The following is a 27715-nucleotide window of genomic DNA, read 5'->3' on the forward strand; positions in this document are numbered from 1 at the left end:
AGAAAACAATCACCTCTTCCCACTTCTAAAAGTGTATGTTGAAAAAAAATATTTGTTCACCTAATCTCCGTTTTATGCAATGCTTCCATGTTCCCTATACGAGCATAAGAATTATAGGTAATCTATTAAGTATGTACATATATTACACATTTAAATCATTTAATTTTAAACAGTTTATTAAGAAGAAAAAATACTGATCTGCAATAATTGTATTCTTCTTTAGACGAAAAGATAATCAAAATTAAGTAGGTATGTTTCAAGAACAAAGCATTTGCACGTTTATTTCCTTCAGAATGTGGGAAATTCATCGCAGTTTTTTTATACCTTCCTAAGATCATTGAATGGGGTTCATAAAAGATTGCATTCGAACAGATTTTTTTTTCTTTTTTTTTTGGTTTCTAGGCAAGTAAGAGGGTATTTGTAGTAGCAGATAGTGTTTCAGGGCTTATCTGTTAGTTGCCTTTTAAAAAAGGCACATTTTTAGAAAATCAAATGTTTTGCCGGAAACGTAAAACATCAAACTTCATTTTTAATTAACGGAATATGTTATTAAATTTTGCATATAAATATGTGTTACTTTTATCCATATTAATTTCTTCAATAAAATTTAATATTTTTTGCTGAAATTGAAAGTTATATGTACATATTTTCTTATTTGGTTCTAATTTTTCCAACTGAATTATGTAAAGAGATTTGTGTTGATTTATCTTTATTTATATTCATATACAGGTGTCCCCAAAAAAAAAGACGAGTCCATAGCTCCCTTATTTATCGGAGGATTTTAATTATCTGTACACCAAATTAAATGGTTGTTAATAGGCTACAAAACGGCTTACTAAATTCACGTATAGCTCCAAGGGCTTCAAGACTAAACTGTCAAAATATTTTTTTTTTAAATCGGATTACATCCTTTTTTTTAGTAATTCTGATAGAGATTTCAATTCTGAAAACAACAATGTATCACAAGTATAACTTCACATAAAAAAAAATAACACTAACTTTTGAAACAAATGAAGAGCACCAAGCGAAAAGCTATCAAAACGCATTGCGTTACAATGTAATAACCAAATTAAGGTAGCTGGAAAAACAAATAACAAATAATAACATGTGGGATTGCGCAGATATGCCGCCAATGTTTAGCGCAAAATGGAACATAGACGATAGTAGCGTTTTAAAAAAAAAAAAATTGTGAATTTTTGGTATTCAAGTGTATACTTGTGATACATTGTTGTTTTCAGAATAAAAATCTATCAGAATTAGTAAAAAAAAAATATGTAATCTCATTTGAAAAAAAATATTTTGACAGTTTGCTCTTGAAGCCCATGGGGCTATACTTGAATTTATTAAGCCATTTTGTAGTCTATTAACAACCATTTAATTTGGTGTACAGATAATTAAAATCTTCCGATAAATAACGGAATTATGGACTCGTCTTCTTTTTTGGGGACACTCTGTATGTACATATTTGATATGTCGGAGACACATTTTTTTATTCATCGAAAATGTATAGACTTTCCGATATCGATAATTCAAATTTTCACTATTGCCTTCATTATTTTATTTAAACTAATCAAATAAATGAATATACCGTATGTCCCCAGATTGAGTTCACGAGGAAAAAAATTTTTTTTTGATTTTACTTAATTTGAAACCCATTTCTGTTATTAAAAAGTCTTTTTCAACACATAGGAAGACTTGGCATTAAAATAAAAGAAAATGCAGAAAAAATATTTTACTTTTTTTTGAAAAAATCAAACGATAATTGAATATAAAAGTATTAACTCTTCGCCGTTTTCTGCACATAATTCAACCCTACATCGAAGTTGAAGCTTCTAAACACTCATGTGTGATACATGCGTGTTGTGAAACGTTTCATTAAGTTTCGTAATTATGTGACGAAAACTGGTCCAACACTGGATTAAATAAATTCTTTGTTCTAAAGACATTTTGAAAAAAGTAATAAGCTGTTTGTGAAAAAACGAGGCCAATTGTAATAAAATGTATAACATAAAAATTAGTTCCAAGTCCAAATTTTAAGAGAAAATGTTAATTTAAGAATGCAGTACATATATCAATACAATAGATTTTAATAACGGAAATGGGGGTTTCAAATGAAGCAAAAAATGTAATTCCTCTGAAGTTTTTGCGTAAAATCAAAAATAAAAATATTTTCCCTCTTGTGAAACCCAATCCGGGAACACCGGAAATTTTCGCTAAACTCTTCAAATTTCACTACTGTGAATACATACTTACATATTTCAATATGTACATGCAATCATCCATACATTTAATATAAATAAATGTTTATTTTAATTAATGTTGAAGACAACATCAACAAGAGCTGACTGCTTACAGTTAATTATTGTTGTGATCTTCTTATACATATTTTACAAGAGGGATAAATAAATATTTCGCTTCTTGGCTTTATCAATTATAACAAAACTGTGCATTAGTTTTTTTAACACAGCAACAAACTTTATACACTTCCCGTCATTTTTACAAATCACAAGCACGTGATTCATTGCTAATACATACTTACTATCTCAGTCGACGATACATCATACGCATCACCATAAGCATAACTATACATTATAACATACACAAAGCTACCTACATTTCTATCGTACGAGTATGTGGTCACGTGCTGTTAATCTCAGCCAAAATGAAATTATGTATGTACTTTAATGGTAAAACCTTGTTTATCAATTTTGATTTATGTTACTGTGTCTTATTTAATTTTGTAGTCCAACTGTGTGGTTAAAACAGAAATATACATGTATATAAAAAAAAAAATACGTAAATAGATACATATTCTGTTTTCATAATCACTTGTGAAGAATAACTGAAAACACGTACATAAGAGTAAACCTAATTGACCTTTCGTTCACTAGGCTAATTTTACCCCTTTAAAAGTCACTTACTTTGGTTTAGATTTAATTTTTTGTGCACTCGACTAGGTTCAGTATTAACAGGAAAAAGTAAAATAAAGCAATGTGAAGAAATATGAAACTAAAATTTATACTCGAAGATAAATCGACAAGCAGAATCTGGTTCTTTTTCCAGATGGAATCATTCAAAATTTTGGAAATATAGATGAAATTGAAATTTGTTTTTAACTGGCTCACATTTTAAAGCCATCAGTTCATGAGTACCTATATGTGGTGGAGAGAAAACGCTTTGGTTTTGTTCTATAAATATCAACGCGCCGCTCAATCAATAACTCTGTGATAGTAAAAAACAGTCGGAAAGTGTCATCACTAAATTTGCGATCATTATTTTATTATATTTCATGACATAATTGCTGAGCTTACAGAAGTGGGGTTTATCATGTTAGATATTAATTTTACTAGGCTGTCTGATACCTAATAAAAAAGATAATTCTGAAGCAGATATGATTTAAACAATATAATGTAATTACATTCCCCATTTTTTTCTTTGTTCTTACATTTTTCACAAAGTTCAGAAATTTGCAACCGTTACACACGTTTACCCAATTGTTGTACGCAGTAATTGGTAGGAATTTTGACTTACAGCTTCACAAAAGTTATTTGTTAGTGGAGTTACTTACGAAAGAAAGTCAGGAACGATTTATACTCCAGTTAATGGAGATAATTAGTGGTTTATAAATTTGGTATAGATATTGGTAAATTCGATGATAAAATATTAGAACTTTGTTCAGTTGACCGATAACGTTATAAGTTATTTGTGATCGCATTGAAAATTCCACGTTTAATTGATTAAAATCGATAACCCTGGGAGGAATGATAAATTTCTGTCGATCACGGTTGGATATCGCACTACATTATGAATGGGTTGCTGTTACCGCCGCCGCTGCCGCCAACGCCGTCGCCACCATCGACGAGGAACGTTGATTCTGACGGCGCGTTAATGCAGCAAGCAAACATGTAGTTCGACATGGTTGTGTAGACAAAGGAAGTAGTCTGGCCCGTGGCAGTAGTACGTCGGGGGCGGGTGTATATTTGGTTGCGACGGGTTCGAGTTTTGCAATCACAGCTCGAGGGCGGCGCGACCGGGATGAATGGGCGCCGTCTCCACGGCAACCACAACACGCCAAGGCTGCATTGATTTTTACTACAAGGTTGAATTCAGGTCGGAATAGCGTTGCCGAATTTACAAAACGAATCATTCATCAATTCGTGGCTTGTTATGCCATCAACTCTCATTATCGTGTGAGACCTTCATTTCATTTCTTGTATTGAAACAGTAAAAAAAAAACAATGAAATTCCAAAGATCTTTCACAGAAACTACAGTTCCGACAGCGAAAAAGTTGAAGACGTTTTGAATAAAGCTACCTCTATCCTCTATGTTCAACATCCTCAGGTATGCGGTGCATAAAATGAACTTTGACGTGGACCACCCCCACAGACAGCGAGAACATTAGCAATGTTGAGGTAGCTTGATTCACATTTTTTTTTTAATTCTCTGAGGATGACGCTCATTCATCTTAAACTAAATGTCATCCACATAATAGTTGAGGAATTGATTACATAACGTTGTTGTTATGCACTAATCAAGTAAAACTGAGTACATAAATTATGTACATACATTATGTATTAATACTAATGTGTATTCCACAGTATAAATTGTAAAATGACATGGAAGATGTTTTATTGCCCACAAATTCGTGGCAGTTTGGGGTATGTGGTTTATAATAAATCCAAATTGTTTACGAAAGTGAAGTTGTCTCAGTTGAAGCAAGCGGGATTGCTTAATAATATGCTTCTGGAAAGTAGGATAACGACGCATCTGTGATTTTAGGTTTCGTTTTCAGTTTTACGATCTATTTAAGCGTTTACTCACTGAATATAAACAGTTACCTACACAATGACGGTTGTGAAATTAAATAATAGTAGCATTTATTCATTGGGGCGTAGATGTAATCTTCTCATTTCCATCAAAAGCGAGTCTTTGATTACGTAAGAGGATCTTTTTCGTTCGGTGTGAATTAATGGGAGTGTGGATCTAGGGTCAGTGCCAAGGTTCTAATTCATCCCACCATTCTGGGAAAACTATTAGATACGTAAAATGTTGATTTTGATTTTTTTTTCCATTTATGTTACGGTGTTTGTGTGCAGCAACACAACCGAATGAAATTGTGTTATGGTTACGAAGTGTTCCATTGCAGCATTGGACAAATAAAAAAGAACACTTAAAGTAATTATCTGTTGGTGTACAACATATTGAAGTCAATAAATAATTGACCTTATACTAGAAACACGTGGACGAGTGTGGGTTTGTGGCTGTGCAGTTTTATCATTTAATGATGGGTGTAATAATTGAAGGCGCTGATGGTCAGTCATTGTCATGATGCGCATAGTTAAATCTAACGGCAAGCTTATTGGGTGATTCAAAATGATTGTGGCCAAGTATGGCAACTATGTACGAAAATTTATGTGGCAACTGTGTGGGCAGGGTAGAGTTGACATTTCCTTGACAGTTCATAGTCGCGCAATTTTGTAAGTTGTCAAATCAATGTGTAATGGAATTGAAAAAATCAAATGCACGCTTATGAAATGTCATACAAATGTCAACTCTATTCCATTCACACAGTTGCCACATACATTTTCGTACATAGTTGCCATACTTGGCCACAATCATTTTGAATCACCCAATACGTTTTACTATTGGGTGATTCAAAATGATTGTGGATAAGTATGGCAACTATGTACGAAAATTTATGTGGCAACTGTGTGGGTGAGGTAGAGTTGACATTTGTAAGCGTGCATTTGATTTTTTTATACCATTTCACATTGATTTGACAATTTTCAAAATTGCGCGACTATGAACTGTCAAAGAAATGTCAGCTCTATCCAACCCACACAGTTGCCACATAAATTTTCGTACATAGTTGCCATACTTATCCACAATAATTTTGAATCACTCAATATGTCTAAACATAAGATTAAAAAAATATATTGTTTTCATAGGTTCACAATTACAGTTACAGTACGTTAAGGTAATGAATGAAGATTCAAAGTTAGTTAAAAACAATAGATATTAAACTTTCATTGAAATCATAACACCTGTAAGTACGTTAATTTTATTCAATTTTTCCGAAAACACTATATATTTCACTAAAAGAAACAAATGATTAAAGTTTGAATTTATTATTATAAAAATCATCTCTTAATTTTTGTCAAGAGCTATGGTTTTAAGAGCTGCCTAAAATTTTTAATTTTTCTTTTCGCTAGTCTGTTTTGTAAAATGCCTAGGTATAGTTCATTAACGAGAAAATTATACAGTGTTTCCTCTTTTGTCAATTGTATTTTACTGTTTCTGAAAACTATTTTCTCTATTAAATGTTAAAGTGTCGTAAATATGAAATAGTTTTGACAAATAGTGAAATACAATTGACAAAAGAGGAAAACCAAAAGAAAAACAGTGTATACTCAATCGCTGACTGCGTAGAACGTAGTGTGCCAACGGTTTTACAATGTTGGTCCAGATGGTTTCATGAAGGGGTTCATGATCGTCATCGTGGATCTAGAGTTCTACATACAAGTTGAGATCATGAAGAACACCCTCTTAGAACTTTGGCCATAAGAGATAAATTAAATACTATTGGAAATGAGTGGAGTGAAGTGCCAAGTAGTACGCCCAATCTCCATGTCATTCCTATATCGCCGAATAAGGTCTTTTGGACTGCGTTCCTACCGTCCATTTTGTGTCCTCCTCTTACCCCAATACATTGCGTTCGCAAACTAAATTGTCGCAACGAACGAATTAATTGGGAACAAGGAATGCCATCAAATGGTATTCAGTGTCGAGTCCTGTTTTTGTTTGTGAGTCCGCGATTGCCGAAAGAGGGTGAGACGTATGCGTGGAGATTGGAAAAATCAGAATTTTATGTGGAACGTCATATTGCCTTCACGCAGCATGCACGCACCTTCAGAAGTTGGTAAACCCCATTTTTCAACACGATAATGTGCGCCCTCATATGTCAAGGACGACGACGCAGTTCCTGGAAGAACCCAACGTTGACACCATCTATGGTCTGCTCGGTCTCTCGATTTGTCCCCAATCGAATATGTCTGGGATTTGATGAGACGATAACTGAGTAATTTACGTCACCTCCAAGAAACTTGAACGACCTTCGGCTGCGGCTACAAGAAGTATGAGTTGAGCTACCTCAGGATACTATTAATCATTTGATCGAAAGCTTGCTCGTACGTGTAGTCGAGTATACATATACAAAGGCGGCCCAACTCATTTTTTTCATTTTGAGAAAGTTTGAATAAAAGCGTTTCACAGTTTGAATGTATTAAAATTTCAGTAGAAGTCAGTTGTATTCCTTGCGAAGTGGCCTTTCAAACCAGGTGTCAGTTGACATACCCTTACATTTGAAAAAAGTTAGAAGTGTGCACTTCCGAGAGCAGATAAATAAAAACCCTATGCGCTAAAATGTGGATAAGGAAAATCAAGAATTGACCGGTTTTGGGATTTTTTACAAGAATCGCCTAGGTCCAAGTTACGAATTTTATTCCAGTTAAAGTTTCTACGCTGTATACAGTAGATTGAAAAAATCGAGTACATTAAAAGTCAGAAACAAGTGATTTACATGTGTAATAGGAATATTAGTGCTCTTGATTTTTTTGACGTACTCGATTTTTTTGCAATCGGCTACATTACGAACATACATATTGGTATGAGTTATTATTGTATAATACGGTGCGATCAATTAAAAAATAAATCGAGTCGGCGTGTTACCTATGGCAACCCATGCTAAAGCATAGGCTCCAAAGCAAACTCGATTTATTTTTTAAATAATCGCTCGGTAGTATATTAAAGAACGAGTTTTATAAGGGTTGATTTGGCGCACGAGTCCCAAGTGTAGAAAACGACCCGTAGGGGAGTTTTGTATGGGACGAGTGCGACAATGCCCTTATGAAACGAGTTTTTTATGTTATTTTTTAGAATTTGCACCCTTGTTTTAATTTTTAAATAAAAAAATTAAATTTTCAAATTCTAGGGAATTCTGTATTAATTGGTAATTCAAGGTAACGGATGCAACTATATCTGCAACATATGTTAAAAAGTAGAGTTTGTACATTAATATTGGAAGTTTTTTGGTGTAAATCACAATAATACACTGAAATATTGATAAAAAATGTTCTTGCAGATCTATTAAACAACGAGTGCTTTAAGAGATAGCCATAAACGACTCCAAATTGAATACAATAATAGACCTATTAGAGACGCAGATTCTAAAAATACATAAATAACTACACTTCTCCCAGAAATTAACTCATCACTTTGGAAAATGTGAAAATAGTTGATAGTTGTAAATAAATTACAACAGATCAGTTCTTATTCAGGAGTGTTTTAAATTGCAATAAGAATTTGATAAAAAAAATAAAACTTATTCAATACTTAAAAAAAAGAAAAATTGTCACAACTACCTCTACAAAATAAACTAGAGAAAATGGCTCAGTAGCCGGTATTTCCATCACTAGCATGAATGACGGCTTCACCACCTCTACCCATGTGGTTAATCGTGGACAGGACATCTGCTTGGTTCAGATTGTCCTAAATAGCGATTATCTGCTCACCAAGTTCAACCAGCGTAGATGGAGGTGGCTGAAGAGCCCGGACTGGTCGCCGCATCAGGTCCTCCTTGTTGGCCATTGCATAGAAGCAATACCGACTTCGTCCGGACACTTGGGCACAACACTGTGCGGTCTTACATTGTCATACTGGAAGATGAAATTATCCGAGATAAATGGGGCAAATGGTTCCACATATCTGTTACATAAACTGTGCTATTCATTGTTGCTCTGGGAAAAACATGCAAATCGGTACGAGCCGTAGAACATACACCACTCCATAAGCCACCTCCGTAACGCCGCCTTTCGAGAATGAAAGCTGTTCTTTTGCTCTCCACTCAGTTTCATAGTAATGACACAACTGGTGATGAGAAGAACCAAACAGAAATAAATATTCATTATAACAAGACCAAAGGTGCTGTTGTACCGGGGATAAGATGACCGAAGAATATATGTATGTATTTATGTTCGTGCAACAAGACGATGGCCACTCAGAATTTTCATGGAAATATGTAATTGATATGGCAACGCTAAACGTATACATAATTTTCCCACAAAAAATCCAGTTGCATGTCGACACAAAACCTACAGGGTCATTATAAATGATTGTCCCATCGCTTTGGCGTTGAAAACCCACACAAATTTTGGATGTGCCGCCAGCCTGGCAACGTTAGACAAACTAGTAGATAGATTTCCACTACCGACGATACTAGTCTCATTCATGTTATGAGGCAAGCGGCACATTCAACTGCGTCACCAACACCTACTGCGATGGGACAATCATTTATAATGACTCTGTATAATCGATCCACGATGAATGTGGATAAGGGGTGACATTAATGGTAGTAGCTACAAAACAAATAAAATCCCCTAATAGAAATTGATAGCTTTCGTGTTAGGTTAAGTTGATTTCAATTATGTAATGTTAAATTATGTGACGGAAACGGCAATATCGTTGCCAGCTTGAATGTATTTTCGAGTTGAATCATGAATGCCTCTGAAATTCAAACTTGAATATGTATTTATAAAAACAAATGTGCAAAGTTTATTATATGTATAACATTATGTAGTAATGGAAAACTGTATACATCCGTTTTCTATCCGTAATTTTTTAATCAAATTAAAGTAGACAACATCGTTCAAATTTGAATGTCGGAACAATCATGTAATTTTTCTGACAGGAAAAAATATAAAATTGAGTCAGTTTATCCAACGTGATAAAAATAGATCACAGCCACCCCTTATCCACATTCATCGTGAATCGATTATATTCTAGTTTCTGCATGTCCTTTTTTGACAAATCTTTTGTAGACTTTTAGATTATTACAGAAAATGTTAGTGATGCGTTAATTTCTGGGAGCAGGGTTCACGAGTGATAATGATCCCGATGGAATTGAAAATGCAACCCACAATACATTTTTGAAAAAACTGGATATTCGTATTTCAATAGCCAGCTTTTTTCGGAAATGTAGTGTGGGTTGCATTTTTAATTCCGTCGGGCTCATTATCACTCGTGAAATACCCTCTATATAAAGAGCGATCAAATTAATTTGTAATCGAGTTATCCATGAATCCGAAATCGTATGTCGTTACTTGAACTCCACGCTCCAATAAACACAGCTTGAAACACAGGTTAGATCTCGACATATCAATCTCAAAAGACATACGGATTCAAATCCATGGATGACTCGACTACAAATTAATTTGATCGCTCGATACATAACAACTTGATGTTTTTTTTTTATTGGATTTGTATATGAATCAATATAATGTCTATATACTTATATCAAGATAAAAAAATATATTATCACAATTTTCGGTTATCCGAAATGGGTCAGGTCCACATTATTTCCGATAATCTGGGAGTCTATTGTAAATAATTCGTATCAAGTTTAACGTTGTCAAAAATGAGTAACATACAATGTTGTTAGGTTTTTTTTTTCATTTGTTATATGTATAGAGAAGGCGACACGCTATTACCATATGCTACTACTAGGACCATAGAACATACTGTAGGACGAATTTACCTGGGGATGCAAAATAAGAAAGTTCAAATTGTTAAATTATATTATGGTGCTATTTTGTTTCGCGTTTGAAGCAACAAATTCAAATAGGCGTACCTTTGCGCTAACAACCCTAAAACGGTTAGTAAAGAGAGGTAAATAATAATATTAGCAACTAGGTATGTACGGTGCGATCAATTAAAAAATAAATCGAGTCGGCGTGTTACCTATGGCAACCCATGCTATAGCATAGGCTCCAAAGCAAACTCGATTTATTTTTTAAATGATCGCTCGGTATAAATAAAAATCCTATAATGTTCACCGAAATAATTACTGAAGAGGAGAAGAGATTTCTAAATTCTTTGAAAGTGGTATGATAAAAATTATAGGAGACACCTTCAAATGTTAATGTATAAGGAGTATTAATCATTATTTATTAGGGATTACAGATATTTATAAATTTACATATACTGGCTGCCTCAAAATTCGCGGCACAGGTAGTTTTTCCAAGAGGTGAGTTGTCTCCCAACAAGAGGCGAATTGTCTCCCACTCAAATTAACCCTATGCGGTGATAATCTTCGTATTTCTAAGTGAAGATTTTAAGTGTTTATTCCAAATTTAATGCGTTTCTTTGTTTCGCTAACATATATTTTTTTATTTATAGATATCCTCATTAATTTTCAAAAAGACTCTTCCGAGTATATCAAACAAATATTAATAAACATAAAAATAGTAATGGAAGTTATACTTTCTTTGATTTTGTGAAAAAGATGTCCTATTATTTCTGTTATAATAAACAAATAAATATTATCATAACATAATATACTATTATAAATATTAGGAGTACATTTTTATATGTATATTTGTATCCTCGAAGTTGTATTTTTTTATTATAATTATAACTTTGAATTATACAGCGTGTTTTCTAGAATTTTAATTTGTTTGTTCCTCCTTAAAAAATATCTACGAGCTATTTCAATGCATCCCACGGCAATTAGTGTACCTAGTCGTAATCCTAATGCCTTTACCTGAAGCACGGGAGACAACTCGCCTCTAACCCTTTGGAAGACTTACGAAAAAAGGATTAACGGGAAACAACTCGCATATGCCCATTCGTTACACTAAATGTGGCAACATTTAAAAACATTCTATGTATCCCAATAGTCAGCAAATATTTCTTTTTTGTTGTATCCATGGAAATGAGAGAGAAAAATCAAAGCCATGTTGCTATACGCTATTTGAGGTAAAACGGACATAAAATTACTACTCGAAATGTGGAGATAATGAAGAAAATAATTGCAAACCTGATCACAATCGTTCAGAATTATTATGCCACTGACTAGTAAAAGGCAAATAGAAAATATTTTTTAATATTCAAAATAAATGAGATCAAAGGTGCACCTTTTGAGCGCCCATATCTTCAAATCTAAGAGGTATAGAACTTTTTTATTATTTTCCTTATTATTTTCTAACATGAACTGACATTGCCCTATTGAGTTGTTCCGCGAATTTTGGGGCACCCAGTATGTATACAATTTTTATACTTGACAAAATAATCTACTCTTGTGACCTTAACTTTTTTATGAACTCCTTATTAATTTTTACGTACGTCTCGGCTTGAAAATTTAGTAACATTTCAGTAAACTGATAAATAACGGGTGACTATTAAAATCTTCACTTGGAGTTGGCTTTGAACGAGTTTTTATTTTTTCTGTTACTTTAGACACACGCAAGAACCAACGACAAATGTCAGTCAGTACAATTGAAACATAACCAAATTAAGAGAAAAAACATTTATTGAAATGTCAAACTTGTCAGTGTCTAAGGTGCAACAGAAAACAAAGCATGATCCATAGCCAACCCTAAGTGAAAATTTTAATAGTCACCCGTTATTTATATGAGCCTTGTAAAAATTGCTACTAAAATACGAATGAAACGATTCGCAAGCGTTTGTGGTTCTGCTGTCTCACTAGCCCGTATGTAGTATCTACCAGTAAGAACAAAGCACCTTCGCTGATATAATTTTTTACTAAATAGTCACAAAACTTTTGAAGTCTCATACTTTTACACTTATTAGGTAGTAAACAAAATACTAAGGTCACCAACAATTTTCGAATTAACCTCGGCTTAAAACATTTTACGTCGGCTGAATGTTATTACCCCTACTGATTTCTACAGGTCTCACTAGACCATGACTTGAAATTGGGCCCTTATCCAATAAATGTCTTAAGTAGGTGGATTATGACAGGGTTCTTAAGCCCCTGGCTTTGCATATTTGGCCTAACTCTGACTCTGAGATTAGGAACCGCGTGTACCATTGCCCCAACTGGTCTACGCCCATGAGCAAGCATGAGCAAGAGCGACCATTTGCTTAGATTTGCTCGCTCTCATTTCATAAACACGATGGAGTTTGGTCTTTATGTTTTTGATATGCACGGCGCTATCGAAATTTCACCCCGGGTTAAAAATTATCACCATACACAACCTTATTTGTTGGTATTTCACACAAACTCTCTTCATCGTAGCTGTTAGTATAGTATCTAATTTTTGTTTGTTTGATCATATTGTATTTGCTCGCTCACTTGGTCTCAACCCACCTTATGAAGGATTTAAAAAAATAGTTATCGAGCATACAAGTAAGAAAAACCTCATACAATATTTCACGAGTACCTACATTACATGTGGACCTTTGGGAGACGGTAATAGAAATGGCGAACAAGGATGAATATTTTAGTAGAAATGTTTTTACGGATGAGTCGACATCTACATCTCCAGATTTAACCTGAAATGATTTTTTTATCGGAATATGTTAAGACCAAAATTTATAGCTTTTGTGCAGATGGACTGATGATCTTAGGGAATTAATTTAATTAAATTAAAAATTGAAAAATCCTTTCCTATTAGCGATGTTAGAAAATGTGAGACAAGGTTTCTGTAATCATTTAGAGTACTGTGTAACTCAAGGGGGAGAACTATTTGAGCATTTCGTATAATGTTTTTGGTTTAATTTTCTAAAATTCTTTTGAATTTTGAAGATTGTATTTTATGTTAGACTTGTGTTTTTTTACAATTAGAGTCAATCTTAGAAATCAATCGCAAAATTTTAATTGAACTAAACAGCTTGTGACCATTATACTATCACTCTACTGGATGTTGAATGCGAAATTGCTAACCTCTCTTACTTCGCTTATTCGTACGTGCGAAAGTTCACAAGTAAATTCTTTTCGATATGATCTATAGTTACAGTAGCTTGCCGGAATGTACATGCATTCATTAAATCGAGTGTGATTTGTAAAGTACGTACCTATTACAGGTCTGTATTAGAGGTTCTAAATAAATTAGTGTTAATTTAGCTGTGATCTTTTTCAATCAAAATATATTTTTCGTGGTAATTATTCTGCTGCAACGTACGTGTCTACTATGTTTTCGCTTACATATTTGGAAATATGTATGTAATTGGCAGTTTAATGAAACAGCGGTATGTTTTGTAACGTAGGTGGTGGAATTTGAAAATACAAACACCTTTTGGATAAATACGGTAAAATTGTGAATTTTTTTCACTACATACTGATAAATTGCCCAACATTTAACTTATTTCAAATTTTCAATAATTATTAATTAATTTTTGTCATCTAGAATTAATATAAGTTACATTTACATATTACAACTGGGAAATGAGGTAAGAAACGTGGTCATAATGTTATGTTTGAATATCCCCAAAAGACTAAAAGTCAAAATTTTCACTAAGTACATATTCCCAAAAAAATTTAATAAATAAATTTAAAAATTTTTTTGTCAGTTTGCACAAATATGTAATCAATAATAAAATCCATGATTTTTTTTTGTAATTATACCTACAATTTACCCAATTAGGGGTACCTACAAGGTGTTTCACATAACTTTTCGAGATCTATGCAACTCAATATTCAATAGTCACAAAATTCTAGATACCAAAATACATATACAATTTAATTATCATTACGTAGTTATTAATTAATTATCGTTAATTAATTAATTATTAATTAATTATTACTGAAATTAATTCTATTATCAACCGGTCTTTGTCATGTTATGTTCAACTTTAGAACCAAACGGACTGTCAAGATGATGGAAAACGCCCAGATGGGATGACTTTAGTATCATGGATTAAAGGTCAACCTTAAGTTTGAGACGTTACTATTGTAGATACACTTGCAGACAGTTACGTTTTGAAAACTTCTGAAGTTTCAGGTTTTGCGGCTGAAATGGCTTGCAAACGCAAACATAGCAAATACAGGGTTATTCACGAGAGGGGTACTTCTGAATTTTTATTTTGCCGCAACCAACAATACCAATGGCAGTAACTACTAAATCAAATGTGTTATTTCTTTTAAATTAGAAATCAAAGTAAGTTGTATAGATTTGTGAGATTGACAGATAACCTGTATTTAATCAAAATTCAACAAATTAATTTGGTGTAAAAGGTGTTCGAAGTGTCTACCATCGGCTTCTAAACATCCGCAGCGGCGACAGAATTCTTTCCACACTCTCCATAAATGAGGAGCATGTCAGTCTTTTTGTCGTTATTATAAAAACACATTTTTCGAATTGACAAAGATTTTTGTTTTAACGTCAAAGAGACAGAACTAAGAGCCATCGTGGATTCAGTTATAATTGTTTTCAAAATTTTAAATCAAGATATTGTTGCAATGTGTATAATGGGTTGCCGTAAAAAGAAATTCAGAAATACCCCTCTCGTGAATAACCCTGTATAGTTCAATTATTTCGTCAAATTACATATTTAGCCTTTGAAACCTTAGGCCCTTGGTGCAAAGAAGCCATCAATTTCATTAATGTCATCGGAAACCGACTTATTGCGGAATCAGGAGATTCAAAATCAAATAAATTCCTTTTCGAGAGGATTTCCCTTGGTATTCAACGTGGAAACGCTGCAACCATTCGGGGCACTTTTCCAGATTCCCCATTATTATCGGAAATTTTTGTATTGTAAACCAAAAATGTTCATGTACTTAAGTTGAATAGAATATAATCAAACCGACGAATCTGTAAGTATAAGTATAATACATTCATTTTTGTTTTAGACCAGAGTAGGCTATTTAAATTTTTTTAAATGTTGGTATCGGGGCTATGTCAAAATAACAAAATCAAAATCGTTCGAGCTGCCAGTGTCAAATTTGACTCTTTTTTTTCCGTGTTTTGTGTTCCAAATGCCGAAACTTCAATTTTATATCTGCTATGCCATGCCTAACGCCCCCCAGCATGAACTCATAGCAAGGATTAGAGATACGTATATTTGAAGTTAGTGCCTCACCTGTTTTATAATGATTATGTCCCAATTAATTCTTGATATAGATAGATAAACCGCGTTGACTATAATATCCAAAGAACACCCCGAACTGGAAACGTCACAGTGCAGCAACCGCGACAAGAAAATCAGCAGGTTATTGAAGCGATAATTTTATATTGATCAATTACAATAAACTTTTGAATGATTCACAAATCAGATAAGTTCCTTTTCAGTTAAAATAAATTGCCGTATTAAGGTAGATAATTTATTTTTAAATTTGTGCAATATTTACATTTATCAATAAATACATTATTGAGTCCTGGAAACTATGTAATTAATTGGAAAATGATAATTCTTGGCTACATGCTCATGAATTGTGACAAGAAAGCCTAACCTCTAATATTTTACATGATGTATATTGTCATTCAGCCACAGTCTAACCATACAACTAGCCAAATTTCCAAAGCCTACTCTGGTCTAAAATAAAAGTGAATGCACTGTATAGTACTCCCAGAACTCTAGGCAATACTAATAAGGAGGGGATTAGTATTTGACACTTCCTAGTGGGAAGAGGAGCACTTCGTTCAAGAGAGACTACCTGGTACCGTCTGCCCTCTTTCTAAAGATCCATCCTTAAAGGTCTTTTTATTTACGGCCATTTCCTAATTCTTTGTTAAGCTGTTTAACTTCATAACGATATTGCCTGTCATAAAACGTTAGAGTTCTGGGAGTACTATACCTATATTGTGATACGAAAGTGGAAGATCTTTGGGTGCGTTTTTAAAACATCTCCCACGACTAAATAATACTCGTGTAGCCGCCGTGATTTCTTTGTAGGCTTTGTTTATGCTTTATTTAAAAGAAGTACAAAGTGTCTATAAAAGAACGTATATCCAGAGTCCTGTGGAATTCGAATACAGGCCAAGTCACATAAGGCTTATTTCTGAATTTATTTTGTACGCAAGTAAAAATACTAATGACGCTGACCACTTGATACCGTTGATAATGTGAGTTAATTTAGTAATCAGCGTAGGTAGGTATGTAATTTGGCTAAAAATGTCAAAATGACGTTATAATCAAAAATTAAATTCATCAACTGTCATTTTGACATTTGACTTGCCCTGTATATTTGATTTTTGCCGCTCTGTAGCATATTGTATGTACAGTCAATGCACAAATAAAACTGGGACAAAAATGACAATCACATAAGTCAAAATTTAAAAATTTGCATGGTTTAATTACGGCTTTATCACAAATAGATTAACTTTGGTATGACATATTATATAGACACTGACAAATATATTGACAATTCAATGGTCTGATTTACATAGATTAAATTTTAAGTGTCCCAGTTTTATTTGTCCACCGTCCACCGACCGTACATAGTACCAAACTGAAAAACAGAGGTTATGTAAGTTGATTAATGACAGGTGTTTATAAAGACTGTTGTAAGATGAAAAGTAATTAGAATATAGAAAAACTGAAGAAACTCACAAGCAAAACAACTAAGACATCGAACTCACAACTGACACTAAGATTTAATAATTTGACATTTGACTGCTGACATCTATTTGACGGCTTCAACGGCTCCACATACATATCGTATGATCAAAAAGTCTTTGGATCTGGGTTCCCGTGAAATTAACAAGCCATCTATGAACTTATTACATAATTTCAATTATTTTTAAAATTTACTTGACAACTTTCAAGTTAGCAGGTTATAATTCAAAATGTTTCAAAGAGAACATACAATTTTTATTATTAAATTATACTACACTACTACAGTAATGGAAATCGTGGTGACAATGGTAATTGGGTTTAGTCGCCTCGTTTATATTTAAATGAGTTCCGTGAAAGATTAGCGCTACTTTGAAGTACACATAAAAACTACGGGCAATACAAGTAAATACAGGGTCATTATAAATGATTGTCCCATCGCTGTTGGTGTTGAAAACCCACACAAATTTGGGATGTGCCGCTAGCTTCGCAACGTTAGACAAACTAAAAGTAGACAAATTTACACTACCGCCAGCAGCGCTACCTATCGGCGATGCTAGTCTCCCTCATGTTATAAATCTTGCGGCACATTCAAACGTCACCAAAGCCTACTGCGATGAGACAGTCATTTATAATGACCCCGTACATAATTCTATAGATGGTTTTTACATTTCATAGCTATCGCGATCCAAAGACTTTTTGATCACACTATAGTTTGATACAATAAAATTATAGAGCCTCACAGTTCCACAGGACTGTTGATATACGTTCTTTTATAGACACTTTGTACAAATTTGTAGTGTCTGTTCGACACGGAGACAAATAATTAAGGTGCAAACATGAAATTTTCAAAAGTCCAACAATTTTTACAAATCGTTTTAAACAATTACCCGAGTGTTTCCTTCGGCACAAATGTATGATAGGATCTAATAAATCGATTTATATCACGCACACATTTTTGCACTCTTAAAATTAATGCAAGCAAAATTTTCATTTATCTGGACAATTAACGATAAATGCCTGCTTAGACATCTACTGATGTCAGTTGGGAATATCGAACTGTAAAAGAGTGGTTGTAATGCAAGTTGTAATCGTTGTTATGTATTCTTGAATCAAACGCTGAACAGCAGCTTACACGGTTCGTTTGGTTGAGGAAGGTTAGGTGCACACCAACCTTCGCCTTGTACTCGTCCGTCCACAGTTAATGACGACTAGCCGACCTTGCCGCCGTCTCCAACGTAATTTTAATCACAGAATTGTTGATTAACGAAAGGTAACAATGTGGTAGTAAAAAATACTTTACAAATATACATACTACTCAAACTGATCGCTTGTTCGTTTATCGTGATTCATAAAAATCACTGTTAAAATTGTTAGATTGTTCGCAGTTTGCATAGCATATATGTAGTTATTGTAGTTGTTTGGGTTGTAGTGACCTCGCGTACTATAAGGGTTGAAAGTTGAACGTAATAAATAATGTGAGTTGAAAGGGGAGAGAAATAATCCCGTTGGGGCGAAAAGCATTGTCCTGCAGCGTAGGCGTGTGTTACACTTGATTCATGAAAACGGCTCTAATTTCAGTGGAAATCGATCGTATGTCCGCTTCCTTGTATTATGTTACTAGGTCATGATTTACATTGACCCGTTGATTCCAATTTGTGGCCCTTAATACATTTCTGGGTGCATCATATCTTCCAATAATAATTATTATTACCATTTACTTGAATCTGTTCAGTTTAATTGATATTGATTATTGATTCCGGTGTTCTTTTTTCAAAAATTCATCATGCCTGGCAGATATTAGTCGTCGGTCGGAGTACTTTGTAGAAACACTTCAAAGGTATTCATTTACATTACAATAAGCTAGGTAAACTTTTGGTAGAATCTTAAACGGTATTTAGTGTCGGGTTAGTTTTATTGGTGGATAATATTCTTTTTAAAAATGCCGACAAAAGCCTTGCAGCTCAATACTTAACAGTAGTTTCTTATTTTTCTAAAAATTTTCCCCGATCTGTCTTTCTTGGATAAATAAATGTTTACACTAAAAGTATCACGTACATTAAGCAGATCAATGTGGGCAAAGTTTAAGTTTTTTGTTCGGCTCCTTGTATGTACATCTTTATTAGTTTCAAGAGAAATCTGATTAATGACGATTTGTTTTTAAATACCAGCAACTAAGGATGTTTATAAGAAAATCGTTATAGGTTAGCCACAAAAAGACGATAAATTAATAATAAAGTCATTAAAGTATGTACATAGATATTATTAAAAATATACACGTGTTTCGTTCTCGAGCTCGGATCTACCTGTTACAGGTACTTGGATTTAAATCAAAGAATAAATTCTGAGAAAGAATTGACACTGGCCATGGATGTCTACCCAGCTCTTCAAATCCCTTACCAAGAAACGTAAATAATGCCCAATGTTAATTCTTTGTATTTATACTTTACTTAATTCTACTTTTCCACTGCCCAGTGGGTGTGATTTTCCAAAATTACATTACGAGTCGTTATAATTCTGGTTAATATCTTGTAGTTACAGTTACAGAAATATGTATTCTATACCTGATACGATCTGATGTCTTGTTCTAAACACGAAATAAACAATAAATGCACACCTAATTCATATTTTCGTATTTTTGGTCATATTTTGATCAGTTTTAAGGCGTAAATGCATGTAAAGAGTATTCCAATAAAATGGTCGACATGAATATACAGGTGTCCCTAAATTCGCGGAACATCTTAGCAATACGTAGTTAGAGGTATTTTCATATTTGGTGGCGGAAACAAAAGACTGAGAAATGTCACAAAAATGTATTGTCAATGTCAAATTTCTCATAAACGCCGTAAAAAGGATTGTCTAGGTAAATTTAAATTTTTGGCTAAATAGATTAAAAAATAAATTCTAAGGAAACCAATTTTTGTCAGTGGTTCAAAAGGAAAAGTTATTCTCATATAATCAAACTTATTACAAATTTTGTCTCTAGTTCGACGATGAATAACTTTCTTATTGCCAATTTGCTGCATTTCTGTCGAAATCACGAACGTCTTTGAAAAATTTAACACTGACAAAACAAATTTGTGACATTTCCCAGTCTTTTGTTTCCGCCATCAAATATGAAAATATCTGTACGTAGTCATTAAAATATCAGGTATGTCAATCATCTGCAAATATGTATTTCATTTTTGTTGTATCCATGGAAATAAGAAAGAACGATCAAGGCTATACATAATTATGTAATCTGAGGTAAAACTGACATAAAATCACTTCTTGAAAATGCTGGAAATAATAAAGTAAATATGTATGTAATTGCAAACCTGATCACAATCATTCATTACTATTATATGTACCACTGGGCATGGGTCACTTGCGCGCCGCGGTCAGAAAAATCTACGGGTGGGCTTAATCCTACAGGACAGTTGCGCGCCAAGTAGTAATAAGCTTTTGGTCAGTAGCGCGCGGCGGTCAGTTTACCTGCGAATCGCACCTAGGTAACAGATTTATATAAAACACTGAAATGTTAGGGGAAATATTTATATAATTTCTTGCTATATTGGTAACAAACACTTTTTACAAAATCAAATCGGTAGATACCATTATTCTTACATGTAGAACTTAATTAAATTGGTTACATATTTGTAACGCTTCCTATACATATTTCGAATTTTAATTATTGTATTTATCCACCCCCTGAAGATTTTCTCAAATTTCAGAATTCCACAAAACAACCCGACTTTACCTACAGATTTTACTAAGAATAGCAAAATGAAAAGAAACATGTGCAGTGCAAAGGGCAATAAGTAGTCCTGCCTGTTTAACGGTATAGCTGTATTTTATTATCTTAATCCCTCATTTACGCGCAAGTGTCCTGTACCTTTTGGGGCCGTCAAACTTCTAGCAAAGGGTAAACTGACCGCGGCGCGCTACTGACCAACACCTGTACCACTGGATAGTAAAAAACAAATACCTAGTGAAAATCTTTTTTAATATTTAAAACAAATGAGATCAAAGTTGCACCTTTTGAGCCCCCATATCTTCAAATCTTAAAGATATAGATTTTATTTATTATTTTTCTCATAATTTTCTAATTACATATATGTAGATATGATAAGTTGACATTTTCCCATTGAATTGTTCCGCAAATTTTGGGGCAGCCGGTATATTAAAAGTGAGTTCAGTATAGGTCATTTACAGAAAGCTTTTTTTATGACGTACGTATTTGCAAAATTCATGGCGAATCAAATAAACTTTTTTGTGACTAATAATAAGTATGTGATACTAATAACATTGCTAAAACATGGTTAAAATAGAAAAATGTAGTGCCACATTCCTAGACAGCAACACTTTTTGTGGAAATGTTTAATGTGCTTTACATGGGATTACAAGAGTATTACACGAATCAAAGGATGTAACTCTTAATCAATGAATAAAGGAGTGTAATTCTAATATGTCTGTATTACGTATTGAAGAAAACATTAACTGAAAATATACAGCGCCCGCCAAAATTTGGAATAAGGAATTTTTTTCCCCGTTAAGTTTTTCTACAAAAGTTGGTACAGATTTTTAATGTCAACCCTTATTTTTTTTGCAAATTTTGGTAGATTATCAACTTTTGATTTATGTACTCGTATGTTGTACATGTATGACCTTTTTACGGATGTTTCTTGAGATATCAATTTTTAAAAGTGAAGACGGAATAGCAAATTAAAACGAAACTGCAAGAGATAATAATTTACAACGGTAAAAATTTTCTTTGCGCTACCGACCGACTCTGTCCAGTTAGAGTAGTTTTGGATAGGTCCCACTGGTTCCAGTTAGTAGTATAAGATAGGTGGCGGGGAGTGAAGCAGGAGGTACAAAATTTTGCAAAATATTTCATCTTTAGTTAGTGTAGTGATCCCTGAAAAGTAAATCAATTTGTAGTGTGAAGTTGTTGCATTAAATATTTAACGTGACAATTATAGGTACATATTACATTTACAAATAAAGTGATAATGTTCGGTTTTATACCTTTTCTAGGAGAGTTGGGTTAGTAAACGTAGTTAGCATGAATTTATTTTAATTTTCGAATGGTATGAATAGACGTCAATCTATTTATTTATTTTTTAACACTTAGACGGTAACTTTGAATTGTTGGTAAAGTCAATGTTTATTCTTTATAGATAGAAATAAACGACAGTGCGTTATTTTGTTTCAGAAAAGCGGCGAGCACATCCGGTGCCGATGATTTCCGCAGGTTTGGAGGGAAGATTGCCCTACATGACCTACCCCGAGCCTTGGCGTGGGCCGCCCAAACAGCCACCGGAGTTTCTTAGGCCAGCACCAAAGCCAATTCCCCCCACCAGGTATTATTACTCAAAATTAAATTTGAATAATTGTTAGAATTTTAATTTAATGTACAATTTATGTTTTTCACCGTGCGAGTTGCATTTTAGAAAAATGCGAATCATTTATAAAATCTTGTCTTTCTAATGAAGTACAAGGTTTACATTAAGTAGAAATTAACAAAATGTTATTATGTATTACTTTTATTTAAAACTTTATACAGTGATTGACAATTACATGACAAAAACATTCCGGGACATTTTTTTTAACTCTGAACATAACGGATTTTTTTTTTTTTTTTTAAATTTGACGCCGAAGTTGGCGTTGAAGAGTCGATTGTGAACGCACTACCAGATTACATCTGTGATCAGCTATTTAAATCTAACCTCACTTTTTTCGTTGTTTGTGTTTTTAATCTGCTATTTAAAAATCAGTGTTTTTAAGACGAGTGGTTCATTCACAATCGACTGTTCAACGCCAACTTCGACCTCAAATTTAAAGAAACACCACTTAGACCCTACACTGCGTTTTTTATTTCGTTGAACATACAATGTAAAATGGCTATAGTCTTTGCCAAAACCAAATAACCACAAACACTGCATTCTACCCAGAAAATCAACCAGCTACGTTGTGTACTTAGATTTGATTGGTCAAGCATCCTAGTAATATCAAAATTGCTATTATTTTGTTTTCACCAACTTAATTCAACAGGTGGTGGTTATTTGGGTTTGTCACGGCCTATATGTTCAGTTCTAAAATGGTCAATTCGTTTGAAATAGACAACCAAACTTACAGATCCATGAATCCTATGTTCAGTAAAATAAAAAACTCACGGTATGTCCAGTGTTAAAAAACACAGTTCAATGGATATATGTAACCAGGCAAGCAACGTTACGTCTAAATAGCTACTTGACAATAAAAAAAGTCAAGTTGTGTGAATTATTATTGTGATAAAATAAATTAAATTACGCATAATGCATTTATACCATGCCAATTAATCAGAGAATAAGAAATGTGCGTAACGTTTTTTTAGTCAGTTATCCCGAAAAGGCCCCTACACACGCCACACGGACGTGGATGCCTTGAGATATGCATGTGCATTGTGCATACGTGAACGCGTAAACGTAAGCAATGTTGTCAATATGGACGCAAAATAAAGCACGTTGTGTTGAACGCCGCGACGATGTTTCTGTCTTCGCCAGAAATTTAGCTCTCACGCTGATATATCCACGCGCATGTATCAAGACATCCACGTCCGTGTGTAACCCGCTATAGACCAATTCCATTAGTCGGAACACTTTTTAGCATTATTTTAAAATGTAACAACCACGGATGCGTCGAGTATAAATTGGTTGCATAGCAAATATGTACTCTCAATGCATTGATCTGTGCTTTTTAAAATAGGGAGTATGTTCAGAGCTAAAAAAAGTTCCGGTATACATTTATTTATTTAGAAGTATGTAAAGGGTGTTTTTTAAATTTGGCCTCGAAGTTGGCGTTGGAGAGTCGATTGAGAACGCACCGCTCGTGTAAAAGCGTAAGATTCAAACAGCTGATGCGTTATCCGTATAGAAGGTACATTCACAATCGACTCTTCAACGCCAACTTCGACGCTAAATTAAAAAAAAAACACCCGTTACTATGGGATAGCAAAAAAAACTGGTGCAATTGCGGCCACGGAATTTTGGCCGTCACTTTCATGTCAATTAAAAAAAAAATGGATGTAGTCCATGCTTTATTGTCATTATGATTGACTTTTGGAATAATTGACATCCAAAAATTTGTCAATGTCATACTTCATTCATAGTTGCGAACATGCTACCAATACCCTATTTCAATAAAGTGCAGATAATATCCCTGTTCCAAAATTGCACGAAATGAGGAAACGCGTTTGCTTGCAAGTCAGCCAGCATCAAAATGACAAGTCTTGTAATAGTAGAAAGTGAGGTTACGAATAAGTAAGGGCCGCTTTACATGTCAATGGAATGACAAGTGACGGCCAAAATTCCGTGGCCGAGGCCGTAATTGTACAGTATGTTACTGTAGACAGTTAGACACTTCCAAACTGAATGAGTTTGAATAAGTTTTGGAAGTGTCTACAGTAACATACTGTACCAGTTTTTTTTTTGCTATCCGATAGTACACTTCTATTAAAAAAAAAGCGTACACGTATTGAGAGCTAATGTCAATGGGGATAAAATTAATTAATCGTTTCCAAGAAAACCTGTTACGGTATTACTGACATTTTGTATGTACAGTTGCGGCCGTTGAAATCTCAGACAGGAAAGATTTAAACACTCTGTATAAATTCCGAAATTTGATTAGCGTAAACAGGATTTTCATCAAGGATTATAAAGTCAGTGTCAGTATTTGACATATTAGGTCAGAATCGCGCGTAACTTTTGAAATGTCACAATTATCTGATTTGCAAAAATGTGTTTGACTGAGGGACGGTGTGAGTATAAGAGCCATTGCGAGAGAAATTAATGTGGATAATGTTTGACTGACATTTTGAGAAACGTCACTTTCAATATCATTTACAAAGCCAAAAGTTTGGCGTTGTCAAAGTGTCTGAGTTTTCAACGGCCGCAACTGTATGTCAAATGTGTGAAAATTGCTTTTTATAAATTTTTAAATTGTTGTTAGATTGTTGAGAGTTGCCTTTTTCTATAAATTTACGAATAAAAGTTTGAGTTGTGTTTGTAGTAATTCAGTAATTGGTAATACCTGCCTAATAAATAAGGCAAAACATTTACACACATTAAAATCTCTGAAAAATACATCGATCAAATCCGGCTATCAGCATGGGTTTTGTTACAGGTTTCTAAGTAACAACATTTAAAGGATAGGTTTACAATATGGCAATCTAGCCAAAATTGTGCTCACAACTTGTACGCTTTTTTTTTAATAGAAGTGTACGTAGGTATCTAAATTTTTTGTCACTTCATTCAAAAAAAAAAAACAAAAGTAAAAGAATTGTGAAAAATATGTATAAAACATGTTCTCACTTGTTTTGGTTGTAACTATGGAGATCACTATTATACAGTATGTAAGTACCTATATATTGGGTGATTCAAAATGGTTGTGGATAAATGTGGCAACTATTTACGAAAATGTTTGTGGAGAGTTGACATTTCATATGCGTGCATTTGATTTTTTTATACCACTGCAAATTGACTTGACATTTGTCAAAATTACGTGCCTGTGAACTGCAAAGAAATGTCAACTCTATCCTACCTACAGAACTGCCACATACATTTTCGTACATAGTTGCCATGTTTATCCAGAACCATTTTGAATCACCAATTATTTTCTGTATATCGAAATTTGTTTAAATTGCAAAAAGATCATAATTACTCTTGGAGCACAGAAAATACGTAGTATATTATGAAGGAAGCCTTTAAAGCACGTGCCAGTGCTTTTAACGTCGCAAGTGCTTTAAGGGTCCTTTTAAATGTGTATCATACGCTATTTTTTATTATACCTGCACTACAGTCTGAAAATTATAAGAAAAAAAGTAAATTGAAATACCTTTTGCGAAGTAATCTATGTCATTAATCGTTGATATAGGAATGGGCAATTGTTGTTGTTTCGTTGTCATGTAAATTGTGTATAAATATGTATAGTGAAATTTTTTTAATAAACAATTGTCAATGTCAAAATGAAGTAAAAAACCATACTGTACCACCCTAAAATTTGGACATATGGACCAGCTGTATAACAATTTGACACCACATCATGGTTAAGGTTATGTTCACTTCACTTCCCGTACCTTTCTTCCGTGAATTCATTTTCAAAACAAATTTAATGAGAAATCAGGAGAAACTTTTTCGAATTTGAAATAAACTCTCGCTTGTTAGGGCGCAGGCTCAGTTACATAAAAAAATGTTGACACTCAATGTGACCAATCGTATTATCATGAAAATCATAGTTTGGCTCATACCAACAAGACAACGTTTTGACAATTGTTTATTAAAAAAATTCAACTATATGTATTTATCATTGTTCAAAATATAGGTGAATTTGTTGTTACGTAAGCAACTTTAAAGCTTTAGTGTTTTAGAGCTTTTTTTCGCACGCATTTTAGTGTCAAAAACAGGGATTATGATTCAGGTATAGTAAAAACTCCTGTCTAGTTTGACAAATATGTAACTATTTTTATTAGGAAAATTACCTTGATTTGTCATCGTATTTTCAAAATTGTGGGGATTATAAAATTAAAATTTGTTCCTAATTCTATGTGTTTAAAAACGATAATAAACGTCTATTGGAATAAAATTAAATATATTAAATAACTTTGCGTATGGTCTGTACTATCGCGGCCAAAATACTTTGGTCGTCACTTTTTGACACTTCAAATGTAAATCAAGTATTAATGTCAATATACATGACAATTTCAAATTATTCTTGTCAAAAATATGGCACCTTCAGTTTTTGATAAATACAGGGCAAGTCACATAAGGGTTATTTCCGAATTTATTTTGTACGCAACCAAGAATACTAATGACGCTGACTACTTGATATCATTTATAATGTGATTTAATTTAGTAATCAACGTAGGTATGTAATTTGGCTAAAAATGTCACAATGACGTTTTCCTGTTCTGATTAATGACATCAAAAATTAAATTCATCAACTGTCATTTTGACATTTTTAGCCAAATTACATGTCTATATACCATTCACGATGTTTTGGCATAAGGGGAGGCTATGGAAAAAGTGCATTTAAGTTGGCAGTAAAGCTGTCTGTTGAATTAGGTTATTTTTTTCTAAGTTTGAGGTTATAAACTGCGTCATTGTCTAGTGCATTGTTGTCAGTTTTACTAGTTTGCAATATAAAATACTCACACATTTTTAATCCAATTTAACAAAACAGGAAACTGACTAGAACAGACTACAGAATAGTAGGGACCGGGACCGAAAGTTAAAGTGGCTCCTGCACCACTTAGATAACCCACCTATACAGTGTCTTAACCAACCAGTTAGTAACTTGTCAATGAATTTTTTATTTTAACCAAAACGTTCCTAGAACTAGATT

The 27715-nt window shown here is 33.5% G+C and overlaps 1 protein-coding gene across 2 annotated transcripts in view; it reads left to right on the top strand.

The window, feature by feature from the left end:
• The window catches only part of Atx-1 (Ataxin 1), a 59758-nt gene that overhangs the window by 18243 nt on the left and 13800 nt on the right, over window positions 1-27715 (top strand). For both annotated transcript variants that reach the window (XM_069062106.1, XM_069062105.1), the window contains exon 2: window positions 22551-22698. In XM_069062106.1, coding sequence (XP_068918207.1) covers window positions 22577-22698 — 122 coding nt within the window. In that variant the 5' untranslated portion in view covers window positions 22551-22576. The remainder of the gene's footprint in view (window positions 1-22550; window positions 22699-27715) is intronic.

Source organism: Tenebrio molitor, chromosome 1 (genome assembly GCF_963966145.1).
Source record: "Tenebrio molitor chromosome 1, icTenMoli1.1, whole genome shotgun sequence".
Taxonomy (NCBI): domain Eukaryota; kingdom Metazoa; phylum Arthropoda; class Insecta; order Coleoptera; family Tenebrionidae; genus Tenebrio; species Tenebrio molitor.